Genomic DNA, 13,019 nt, shown 5'->3' with positions numbered 1-13,019 from the left:
TGTCTTGCCCTATCTTTTGACTGATCTACTGAAACAACAGCAGTTTTAGGGAGTTTAGCTGCATCTTAAGCTGGGAAAACAAGACCGCTCGCCCTAATTAGGCAATCTAAGCCACGGGAAGAGTGTTAGGCACAAGCGTGTGTACCGGCTTTTTAATTGCAAAAACGAAGCACAGCAAAAATGTCTTGCCCTATATTCAGTAGGTTTTTTTTTTTAACATCTACTACGCCCCCGAATTTGCATTTGTAACTTTGCGTTTCCCCACGCACAATAATCTTTTGCACCACTCTGAGCAGTCACTATAAATGGCACGGCAGACATTCATAGTGTCAGTGGAACATTCAACAGCAAATAGAAAAGAATAGAAATGGAAATTTGAAGTCCACCTGCAGTTGTGGGACACGACCTGTACCCCCTATAGGGACCCAAATGGTTTTTGGTGAGCGCTGGGAGAATGGCATGTCCGCTCAGCACACCAAGTATTGTCAGTATATTTTGGATGTCTTTTGCCATGATCAGTATACGATTGACTTGTTGCAATATCTGACATCTAGAAAGCACCTCTGTGAAGCAAACATTGTTTACTTTGCCTATAGTGTGACTGCATTAGGGCCACTTTGTAGCCGCACTCGGTGGTCACTCCATTTGCAGTGCTCCTGGAGCCTATTGTTGTGTCTTTCCTTTATTAGTTCCTGTGTGCAAGAAAGATAAGGCAGGACGTATCATCCCGCTCTTTTTTTCCCCGAACTTGTGCTCAATTGCACAAAGCATGGATACTCCAATAAACAAATCATCTGCTAATACGCTCCTCCGCATCAAGCATATCAGCGCATGCGCCCATGTGTTTAGACCCTTAGGTATTAACTGATGGCACTGAAGTGGAGAGTGGCTTTTGTTTGAGCCATATTGTTAAAAATGACAGTGTATTGCTAGGATATGCCATCATGTTCTGACACTTAGAGCGGCTTCAGACAGGCTGATGTGCAAATACGCTTACCACTACGAAGCTTATTAGCGCATAAACCAGTCAAAATTCCTTTTTTTTTTACCATTCAAATGTTGCGCTATTGAACACAGTTAAAAAAAAACAAACAAACGCATGAAGATAGGTTCTGCCCTTTTTAGTTTTTCTACGTGCGCGAAAGATAGGGCAAGTCCTCTGTTTACTCGCGCATAGTATTAATGTGTGAAAATCCTGCAAGTCACGACGAAACCATTAAAATCAATGGTCATATTTTGCTGCCATGATTTTCACATTTGCAAAACATGAAGAAATCACGTTCATCTGTTTTGGCCCTAACGGGTCTTACAAGGTGCTCACAGATCCTGAAATTACAGGCACTGCAATGCTGCTTAGCACTGCTTTAGTGCTGCATCCTCTTCCCAGTTGTTCCGTGAACAGCGGCGCCTCTAGCCCTCCCTGTGCAGGAAGCGCCGCTGTGCAAGGAGAAGCTTTGAAGGTGATGCAGCACTAAAGACAAACGTTGATGACCTACAATATGCTACAAATAGGCTATTAAGGTTTGACCCCAGGAAAATAACAGTAAATCTATCACCTAATGCATGAAATAATACACAACACTAATATTTATTAATAATCATTTATTATTAATGATACAAAACAATAAGTTTAGGGTTACCCAACAACATTGGCCATGCAAACTGTGATGTAGTCACAGGCGCCATGTAGCCCTAGACTAGATGTACATTATGGTATAATACATTCCATAAACCTGGCCACATATAATAACATTCCATATAAACCACATCTTCAGTGTAATTATAGATAAATCCACAACGTTCCGTCCATCAGAATTCCTCCATATACTCAGTCACACCAGCGGTCAGTAAATGGTTCAGCCAGATGCTCCTCATGTGGAACTCCTCTATGGATTGTGTCTGTTGACCCTACTACTGCATGGACTCTTCTTTGGCCGTCCTGATGTGTCGCAGCTCGTCAAGGTGTTCCTGTCATCTATGTAGAAGAAATAACAGTGTGGTTAATTAAACAGAAAACAATTGGCTTCCTACATCTCTTAATATCTGACATCCTCCACCCATTAGTATGACTAGCTGGTGGACAAGGGCCACAATTAAGGGTGCATGCTAAAAGTACATCAAGGAGAAAATCCACACCAAAATCCCCAAGTGGACTTTGATGTGAATTTTGGTGCAGATTTTCAAAGCGGGATTTACTCATTGTATTGCAATGAATGAATTTTATGGTGAAAATCCACAGCATTTTAGAATGCCTAACTAATATTGAAGAGTTTTTTCTGCTGTAAGGCCGTTTTCACAAGTCTGAGCAACTCGTGCAAGATTTGTGCGTTGTGAGACACACATATCTCGCATGAATATGAACCCCATTCTTTAGAATGGGGTCATACAAATGAGCGATTTTTTTGTTTTCTGCGGTGCGATGCGGAAAAACAAATCGTAACGGTCCTATCTTTGGAAAAACCCTCGCATCAGATTGCCCATTGTTCTCATTGGGGCCTGCAGCAGCATCCTTCTTACCCCTTAATAGCCGGTCATCTCACACCTTTTTCCTTATCACCCATGATAGAACTATCATAAGGATGAGGAAATGTTATTACCGGTAAATGTACAATAGTCATAGGCATGTGTTTAGGTGTTAGGCTAAAAAAAAAATCCGGCCTCCTCTTCACCCCTTCGTAGCCGGCCATCACACACCTGTGTATTTCCCCTCTGCCCAAGACAGCACTAGAAGCTATTGCTATCCTGAGCATGGGGAATGTCATTTACCGGTAAGTGAAAAAAAATAGGTTATACATGCCTATGACTTGTAGCGCAGATGTTATAAACCATATCTACTGCCAGCTGCTGGTTGGATCTGCTGGCTTCTCCTTAGGTTTTCTTAAGCAATCTTTAACCCCAGTGAGGTGCCTTTAGAGTAATGGGGTCTTCTTCCATACAGGTGTCTGTGGTAAATGCTGGCCATCAGATCTTCTGGTCTTCTCTGGATGGTCCTCTAGAGGGCGCACAGCTTGCTCTGATGACATTGTGGAACTGGTATCTGTGGGAAAAAAAAAATCCGGCCTCCTCCTTACCCCTTAATAGCCGGCCATCTCACACCTTTTTCCTTATCACCCATGATAGAACTATCATAAGGATGAGGAAATGTTATTACCGGTAAATGTACAATAGTCATAGGCATGTGTTTAGGTGTTAGGCTAAAAAAAAAAATCCGGCCTCCTCTTCACCCCTTCATAGCCGGCCATCACACACCTGGGTATTTCCCCTCTGCCCAAGACAGCACTAGAAGCTATTGCTATTGTAAGCATGGGGAAAGTCATTTACCAGCAAGTAAAAAATATCTTATACATGCCTATGATGTGTAGCGCAGATGTTATAAGCCATACTTACCGCCAGCTGCTGGGTGGATCTGCTGGCTTCTCCTTGGGTTTTCTCCAGGAATCTTCAACCCCAGTAAGATATTGTGGAGCAGGTATCTGTGGAAAAAAAAATCCGGCCTCCTCCTTACCCCTTAATAGCCGGCCATCTCACACCTTTTTCCTTATCACCCATGATAGAACTATCATAAGGATGAGGAAATGTTATTACTGGTAAATGTACAATAGTCATAGGCATGTGTTTAGGTGTTAGGCTAAAAAAAAAAATCCGGCCTCCTCTTCACCCCTTCATAGCCGGCCATCACACACCTGGGTATTTCCCCTCTGCCCAAGACAGCACTAGAAGCTATTGCTATCCTGAGCATGGGGAAAAGTAAGATGGAAAAGTGTTCCACATGCCTATGACGTGTAGAGCAGATGGTATAGTGCTTACTTACCACCGGCAGCTGGGTGGATCTGCTGGCTTCTCCATACAGGGGTCCAGGGTGACTGCTGGCCATCGGATCTTCTGGTCTTCTCCAGATGGTCTTGTAGAGGCTGCGGTTCTCGGCTTCCTCCCATGATCTTATTCAGCAGGTGTCTTGCTGAGGGTTTTCCAGTTGACAAACGAAAACCCGGGGTACCTGGTCTGTGTATCTGGTGGTAGAGATACACTGGCCTCTGCTTCTTCAATGTCATCCAGCTTGGTTTCTTGGAAGGTGGGATGAGTGTCACTTACTTCAGGGATGTATGGTGGAGTCACTTTCAGTCTTTCCAAGGAGTGCCAATCGATGTACCGGAAGAAGCGATGTCCTCTGATGTTCCCATGTAGTCCTAGGCGCCGGGCAGGATCCTTCTGGAGGAGCTAAAAATGAGAAATGTATCTAGAATTTAGTAACTGCAACCTAGGATCTGGGCGCAGTACGGACAAAAGCAATTACTACTCCCTGAATGCTGTTCTCCATGAATGGGCATCTATTGCTCTCATTTTAGGAGGTTGGTGATTGGGATAAAATGTGTATGTTTAAAACCGTCATCAGTACATCTATTATACAGTGTCAGCTACTATTAATGTTGTGTAACCCCTAGTATTAAACCCTTATAACAGGAACATACTGACCTTGTCAATGATGCTTCTAGCACTGTACGAAATCCCACGTAGGAGTGTCGGATCATAATCACACTCGCCGGTCAGCATTTCATTTAGGATGACACCAAACGCATACCAGTCAATAGCAGCGTTGTACTCTTTATTGGCCTGCATCTGCAATAAAGAAGAGAACTAGTATTAGTAGAGCGACATCTTGTATTGACCATACTGATATATCGCTCTCCATATCAGATTATTAGTACAATTTTAAAAAAACGTAGAAAAGTTCTCTTCTTACCTCCGGAGCGATATAACCTACTGTACCAGCCACACCAATGGATGTTCGGCCTCCATGCATGTTGACAAGCGAAAGTCCGAAATCCGTGATCTTAACATGGCCAGTATCAGTTAGCAAGATGTTCTCCAGCTTGAGGTCTCTGTGAGATAAAAAATGTGGATATAAAGTTAGTGTTCAGCTTATAATAATATGTGATAAATTCACATTGGAATTAGGAGGTTGTCTCATGAAGTGAATCCCTTTTGAATGGCAGCTAATCACAAGCATAGGCCCATCTTCTCTAACTGCTGGTAATCAGCTGTTATCACCATGAGAAGACAAGTCTAGCCTGATGTTTTGGACTCTTCAGGGAAAATCTGGCTTTAGAGCATGACCATTTAATGCAGGGCAGGTTGCGTCCTTCCCAGACAGACAACCATATGCCTTAACAGGGTATTTGGATAAGGGTTATATTCATGAGAGGCCCCTTTAAGAAGTGAGTAGTTAGAAAGCCATTACCTGTGGATGACTCCTTTACGGTGCAAGAACTGGATCCCACAAACAAGTTCGGCGCCATAGAATCTTCAAAAGGAAAAAAAGAGTATTATATCCCAAAAATAAGACAGGCAGCTCATGGAAATGTTATTCTTTAGTGTTACACATCTCATATATGTACAATGTACTCAAGTTTCACCTGGAACTGGTGAGGTCAAGTCTCCCCTTCCTCAGTAGAAGGTCGAAGAGGTCGCCGCAGCTCACGAACTCCAATCCAAATAGAACATTCTTCTGCAATATAGGACCGATATGTCACATTACCAAATCACCCTGCGCACATTTTCATAGTAACATAGTAACTGTAGGCTGAAAAAAGACTTGTGTCCATCCAGCTTAACCTATTAGCCCCAATGCTGATCCAGAGGAAGGCAAAAAATACAAAACAATGGGGTATAAGCCAATTTTTCTCTTTTTAGAAAAAAAAGGATTTTCCTACTCCAAGTCTGGCAATCAGTATATATTCCGGGATCATCAACCATTCTGAAGTTATCAATGACTATAACATAGACTTAAACATGTAATATAATTACACTCAAAAAACGTGTCCAGGCCCCTCTTGAATTCCTTTAGTGAATTCACCATCACCACGTCCTCAGGCAGAGAGTTACATAGTCTCACTGCTCTTACAGTAAAGAACCCCTTCTATGTTGGTGTAGAAACCTTCTTTCCTCTAGACATAGAGGATGTTCCCTTGTTACAGTCACAATCCAGGGTATAAACAGATGATGAGAGAGATCTATGTATTGACCCCTAATATATTTCTACATACATTCATTACACAGTCTAGACAAGTACAGTTATTTAAAACTAGCTACTTAAGCAAATGCCAACAAACTTAGATGATGTTATTACTCTCCAATCATTAGTTATCTCACTGTTGTACTCCCTGCCAGTTACTAGAATGATTGAAGGTTGGCCATCAGTGTTGGACTTTGGTACCTAAGGCCCACTGGTATAACTGATTCTGAGGGCCCACCATACAGTGATATGGAAATACTAAGTGCTGTGTTTTAGTGCTAATGATGACCCGTGGTACACTGTGCAAATAATAACTGTGTTACGCATTAAAGCCTGTAAAAAAGACTCCCCCAGAGCTGTGCATGGCATAAACTAGCCATTGTTCACCCTTCTACTGCCCCTCTGGTCTGGCACCGCTGACCCATTCCTCTCTGCTCTGATTACCCGCTGAAACAGGAAGCAATGACATAACATTCATCGCTCACATGGCCACTATAGCCAATCGCTGGCCTCAGTGGTCATGTGAGTAATGAATGTTACGTCATAGCTTCTTGTTTCTCTGGGGCTCAGAACATAGGGAAGTGGGTTGGCAGCACCAGACTGGAGGCGCAGTGGAAGGCTGAAAAATGACTTTGTTTTTAATGTAATTTCCTACTCTGGGACAAGTTTTTGAAAGGTCAGAAAACCTTTTTGAATAGGGGTTCTGTTTATTGGACTGAGTTTTCCCCCTATGATTACCAAACTATGCTTATTTGGGAGACCTTAACCCCAGGTTTCCATTGCAGATTGCCTATCAAGCAATGCCTGTTACGTGGCTTGATAGATTGCCTGTCAGGTCATGGTATAATGTAACGCTATGGTAAGATCAAAGCATCGCGAGTTCATGTTCCCTCTGGGGAAGAAAAAACTGTAAAAATGAATATAAAAAAGGTTTATTAATTATTTATTTAAAAAAAGTAATAAAAGTTAAAAAAGAAACCCTTTGCTATATTTATAGTAAAATAATCCAAATAATAAAACAAAAAAACATATTTGGTATTGCTGCATCCATAAAAGTCAGATCTATGAAAGTAATGCATTATTTTCCCCACAACGGGAACATCGTCATTAAAAAAAAATAAACGCCAGAATTGCGCTTTTTTTGGTCACCTCCTTTCCAAGAAAAAATGTAATAAAAAAAGTTGTAGCACTCCAAAATGGCACCAATAAAAACTACAGGAGTCCTGCAAAAAATGAGCCATTGCCCAACTTTATATATATATTTGTTATCGTAGTAATTGTACTGACCCATAGAATAAAGTTATGTCATTCTTGTTGCAGTGTACGCTGTAGAAACAAGACGCACCCAAAGATGGCGGAATTTTGTTCTTTTTTTCATTTCACTCCACTTAGAAGTTTTTAAATGTCTTCCACTACTTTGAAAACTAAAACTTGTTCCGCAAAAAACAAGCCCCCAGACACCTATGTCAATGGTTAAATAAAAGAGTTAGGATTTTTTAAAAGGGGGGAGGAAAAAACGAAAACTTAAAAAGAAGGCCGCGTCCATAAGGCGTTAATCTAATATATGAATGTACATAATAAATGAGTTGCAGTATGATTAAATGACATGTGCGCCTAAAGCCATACTGTAGATACGCTTAAATATAATCATCCATATACACATTGCAAATATATAAAGTATATAATGTACAAAAGGGGCAGACACTGACAGCAAGTAGCCAGAGTGCAAGAACTATATCAAGGTCGAAGGGCGACGTCACTGGGCTGTTTGCAAGTGCAAAATCTCCATGCACATTCTGCAGACAATAGCACCCATTGACTTCAATCGGTTTGTACACATTTCCGTATTTTATGTGTGCAAAAAAAGCTGCAAAATGTTTTACTTGTGTATGCACAGAGGCTCCCATAGAAGTCTATGGGGCGTGCGCAAATGTGTGTGCAATACGCTAGGAGATGCTTAACCCCTTAAGGACATGGCCTATTTTGGTGTTGAGGAGCTTGTTTTTTGCGTGGCGAACTGTAATTTTTACTGGTACCATTTTTGGGTACATAGACTATATTGTAAAACTTTTATTATGATCGTAGGGAGAAAAAAACGCATCAATTCTGCCATAGATTTTTTATTTTTAAGCGTCAATTTTGCAGCATAAATGACACAATACATTTTTTTCTGTGGGACGGTACGGTTACAACGATACCAATATCGTTATATTTTTTTTTGTTTTTTCCACAATAAAACCCCCTTTTTTGGAATTTTTTATTTTTTCTAAAAGCACTGCATTCAAAGTGCTGTAATTTTTTTTTTCCATGGATGGAGCTCTGAGGGCTTATTTTTTGCGGGACGAGCTGTAGTTTTTATTGGTACCATTTAGGGGTACACACATTTTTTTTAATCACTTTTATTGCGTTTTTTGGGAGGCAAAATGCTAATATGAGAAAAAGCATTAAAAAAAGGGGGTTTTCAACTGTTTTTTTTACATTTTTATTTTTTGTACTTTATTTTTCTCTTGTTCTCTTATTTGTGTCCCTCTGAGGGACTTTTATTGCAGGACTGCAGATCGCTATGATAAGGCATGGCAGGAATTCTCTCCTGCCATGCCTTATCGCTTACTATAGCGATCATAGGCTACGGCAATACAGGACGCCGGTATCTGGTGTCCTGCTGCCATAGCAACCAGCCGGGCTCTCGTGATGTTATTGCGAGAGTCAGCTGGAGTCACAGAGGGAGCACGCTCCCTCTGTGAACCCTTCCTATGCCGCGATCTACTCACATTGCAGCAGGGAAGGGGTAAACAGTGGGGGGGCTCCAATGCCCCCCGCCGTTGCAGCGGGACGCCGGCTACTACTGACAGACGGCTCCTGCTGCGGGATAGCGCGAGATCTGCTATGCCCCCGCGCTATCCCTATGACGTAAGGGTACGTCCTTTTGTGGGAAGTACCCCGCTGCCATGACGTACCCTTAGGTCAATGGGCGGGAAGGGGTTAATAAGAGGTGCTATTCTGTTGGAGAAAGAACACATATGGAAATCATTAGACTAAATAGCCATTTAAATTGGAGTGTGTTTGTCTGCTGCACGCAAGTGAACTGATGTGATTTTAAGGGCGGCTTCAGTTTGACATCTTTGTACTCGCAAAATACATGTGCGCAATACGCAGTGACTGAATTTTTGCATGCAAAATCACCCGTGTGCAGAAGCCTTTGAAGCCTGACAGATCTGCACCAAAAACCGTGACAAGGTCCGCACCAAGTGGGCTTAAACAGATGAGCGCCATTTTGTCGCCTTATGCAGCCAATTTGACCATTTAGACCGCAGATTTCAGCACTTGAAATAAAAGGGTTAAATCCACAGCAGATCTGCTACACAAACCGTAATCACATCAGCATCATTTTGGTGCGGATTTAACCACAGTGGTTTTCGGAAAGCTCACAGCAGATATAGCCCATGTGAGGGCGGCCTTGTTCTGGAGGCAGTCACTTCTATATGGCGCTTGGCTATGGCCGCTGATTGGCCACATGAATCCTATTAGTTTCTTTACTAAAGCACATTAGGTATACATCAGTGTAATTCATACCCTCCAACACGTAGAAAAGAGCAGCAGTACAAACCCTTGTTAGGGCTTATTTACACGGGCGTATATCAACCAGCCGATATACGCTCCCATCTAAGCAGTCCCGCCTTTCCTCACTGGCTCTCTGCTTTTCTCCTTCACTCCGTGGTTTGCAATGGGAGGGGGCAGGGTGAGCGGAGCTAAGCTCTACCCTGTCGCACCCATTCCCATTGCTGGCTATGGATAAGTGGCGGGAGCTTAGCTCCGCCCCGCCCATTTTCATTGCAAATCGCTCGGAGGGGAGAAAAGAGGCAGAGAGCCAATGAGGGAAAGGGAAGGAGGGGACTGCTCAGATGGAAGCGTATATCTGCGGGCCGTGAAAACGCCGGCTGATATATGCTCATGTAAATAAACCCTTACACAGAAAGGGCGCTAACACGTCATGTACGTCGCACTGTAACCCTATAGGCACTATGCCATACAGTGCGCTAAGGAAGGTTTTCTTACAGCTCTTTTTCTGCTTTCAGCTTCCAAGGTTTTGGCTTAAAAAAAGCCAGTTGATAAGATTGGAAAAACAATGCAGGATTTTTTGGTACTATAGAAAACACAAAATTTGGAACTATAGCACCAAAATCAGTACTCTTGAAGGATTTATAATTTATGGTCACTCTGGTGGAGGCATATGGCCTATATCATAAAAAGTTTATATACTACATGTGTATGGCAGAAGGGGTGAAAATATATGTAGGTGACACTAAGGCGGCTTCACACAGCCATATGGGCAACTACGCTCACCGCTACGGAGCGTACTGCGCATTAACAGGTTGCTGTTTTTTTTCTTCTCGGGCTGTTTGAACTCCACACCATGGCGCAGGAGTTTCAAAAAACAGCAGGAAACATACAGCAAGTCCTATCTATTCTCCCCCGTACTATGAACAGGCGAGAATCCTGCTAGTGAGAATAAAGCCATAGAAATCAATGGTTTCGTTTTGTTCCATTACACGGCCGTGACTGTCACAGCTGACTAACAGGACTAATACCTGCCCACGTGTTTAAGCCCTAATGCAGAGAATTATGTGGCTGGAAATGACTTTCCTCAAGGTAGGATTAGAACTATTGCTATTCTGGCTGGAAGGGGACAATTTCTGACCTTTGTTATGTGGCCCTATGACTTTCCTATATGTCTCTGCCAGTGAAGCCTGTAGTGTATGACATTCGCTAATACAAGGTAGTCACAGTTATACCTTGGTCTGGATGGCAAAGTCTGCATGCACAAGGAAAGGGCTTCCGGATGCCAGCTGTAGAACTTGCTTCTCCACGATGATGTACTTCTCCTTCCCTTGAGCTCGTAGGGCCGTCTTGCTGATAATCTTAACCGCAAATTTTCGGTGGGTTAAAGTATCTTCGGCCTTCATGACTGTGCCGTAACTTCCTCGGTTAAGCTCCTGGTGGAATACTAATCTCTCTTTGAAGGAATCAGAGATTGTGCCGGAGCCGGTTGGACGAACTCCGCTGGATCCTAGGAGGGAAGATAAATGGAATGTATTACAATAAGTCTAGCATTTACTAGACACTATTCACACTGAGGAGATATTGCAAATGGTGCGGGCACAAGAGATGTGCCCCCTCCCCCCCCCCCAGCCCATCACTTGTGGGAACTAGCTGTATTATATAGCATTCAACCTGCAACATCTAATTGGTTAACAGACATAGGACCCCTGTCACCCTATTGACCTTCCACAATGCAATTGTGGGAAGCCAATGATTTGCCGTGGCAGCTAGGGGCCATAAGGGGTTATCCTGGGACATAATCAAAAATGCCTTTAGCCTGTGGCAATAAAATAACAGGATTCATGCTCACCCTTCGGCCGCCTGCAGACAGGCGAAAATTCCGCGGCGGGATTCCCGCAGAATTTCCGCCTCTGGATACCTGCAAAGGATTGCATTACAGCACGCAATCCTATGCAGACGGCCGCGGTTTGTCTGCGCAGCAAACAAACCGTGGCATGCTCTAATTCAGCGAGCCCCGCACAGAAACGTCACTCACCGGCTGAAGGCTTTGCCCTGTGCATGCACCGGCTGCCCGGCAGCCGGCACATAAAAGAGCCGGAGCTGTGGGAGCGGGTGAGTCCTCGGTGCTCAGGTCGGGTCCCGCTGCGAGAAGATCCGACCCGGCTGTCTGCAGACGACCTTCCACTCTTCCCCGCGTCTCACCGGCCCTTTAGTACCTGCTGAACTTCACTTCCTAAATCTGGGTAACATAAGTGCCACAGCTATTCACCGGCTGAAGGAAGCAGGTGATTGGCTGCATCGGTTATGTGGCCCTTTTCTTGGAGACGTCATCGCTGGCTCCCTGCATCGGGAGGTGAAGACTGCAGAGCCGTCAGTACGGCAGCTGTGGGGGATTCTAGGATTTTATTACCACGGGCTGAAGACTTTTTGAACAAATCTATGTCCATGGAATTGCAGTTGGAATTAATTAAAATTTTCCACCATTTTCCTTATATGCTTGTGACATATAGCTGTGCGTTATAAACTACTCAATTTATTGCAGAGTCTGTCAGTCAAACATTCAGCGGCCAATTACAGCAGAGCAGGGAGGATGTCACATATAGCAATATACCATACAACCATGAAGCGGGGAGTCTGACCTTGTCCCATGCTGGAACTAAAGGTTTATGGGCCCTGGTCAAAAGTTCAGCTTGGTCCCCCTCCCTGCTTATGGCAAAAGTTCAATTCTGTCATCATAACCTGCAACTTATTGTATGAGCCACTGCTATAAATCTTAGGCTTTATGCACACGGGCGGGTCAGATTCTAGCCCTTGTAGCAGCAGCTTCCACACGTACCTGCTTTTCTTTTCCTTCATCTGTACTGGCGATGGTCCGCACGGCTCGCTGTCAAACATGCGCAGTACTAATTTTTTAAAAAAAACTCCTGTTTTTTCTGCGTCATCGCCTAACAATGCAAATCCTTAGGCCTCACGCACACGGGTGGAGTTTGCATTGTGGAATCCGGAGCGGGCGTCCACCTCCATGTTCCGTAGGAAATACCGTCCATTGCATCCTATGGAAAAGTGACTATTCATGCACACGAGCGGAAAGCAATTGGGGTTTCCACTTGCGCAAGAAGTCAATGGAAGCCGTCCGATCCGCGGCCCTTCTGCAACTAACATTGCAGAAAGGTCGTGGATTCTGCGTCATGGCTAAGCAATGATGCGGGAAAAGCAGGAGTGGACCGTGCGGACCATATGCAGTACAGATGAAAAATAAGAAAAGCAGGTATGTGCGGCCACCGCTGCTGCCAGGGCCGGATTCCACTGCAGGATCCGACCTGCCCGTGTGCATGAGGCCTTAACAAAACAGCGAAGCACTGTTTTTAAATTTTTTTGTCATTGTAGCTGTGTGAGGGCTTGCTTGTTGCAGGAGGAGGTGTATTTTTTAACCCCTTAAGGACAT

General features: G+C 43.7%; 1 protein-coding gene across 1 annotated transcript; it reads right to left on the bottom strand.

The window, feature by feature from the left end:
* Positions 1-4,452: 4,452 nt before the first annotated feature.
* On the bottom strand, positions 4,453-12,448 carry LOC136578739 (protein kinase C delta type-like). The gene is made up of 6 exons (XM_066578929.1): positions 12,411-12,448; positions 10,807-11,081; positions 5,415-5,506; positions 5,240-5,302; positions 4,721-4,880; positions 4,453-4,617 (listed from the first exon to the last, which is right to left on the bottom strand). Exons 2-6 carry the CDS (start codon positions 10,975-10,977, stop codon positions 4,453-4,455), a joined length of 651 nt encoding a protein of 216 aa, XP_066435026.1. The 5' UTR covers positions 10,978-11,081; positions 12,411-12,448.
* Positions 12,449-13,019: the final 571 nt, after the last annotated feature.

The sequence above is a fragment of the Eleutherodactylus coqui genome, chromosome 1, assembly GCF_035609145.1.
Source record: "Eleutherodactylus coqui strain aEleCoq1 chromosome 1, aEleCoq1.hap1, whole genome shotgun sequence".
Classification (NCBI taxonomy): domain Eukaryota; kingdom Metazoa; phylum Chordata; class Amphibia; order Anura; family Eleutherodactylidae; genus Eleutherodactylus; species Eleutherodactylus coqui.
This window is presented reverse-complemented; position numbering and strand designations above follow the sequence as displayed.

Bases quoted from the DNA above. Each gene is read 5' to 3' on its own strand.
- LOC136578739 (XM_066578929.1), bottom strand. From the start codon at position 10,977: ATGAAGGCCGAAGATACTTTAACCCACCGAAAATTTGCGGTTAAGATT. The intron at 4,881-5,239 runs GTAATGGCTTTC...TTTATCTCACAG, and splicing joins CGTAAAGGAGTCATCCACAG to AGACCTCAAGCTGGAGAACA. The intron at 4,618-4,720 runs GTTTTTTTAAAA...TCTTTATTGCAG, and splicing joins TAAGAAGAGAACTTTTCTAC to ATGCAGGCCAATAAAGAGTA.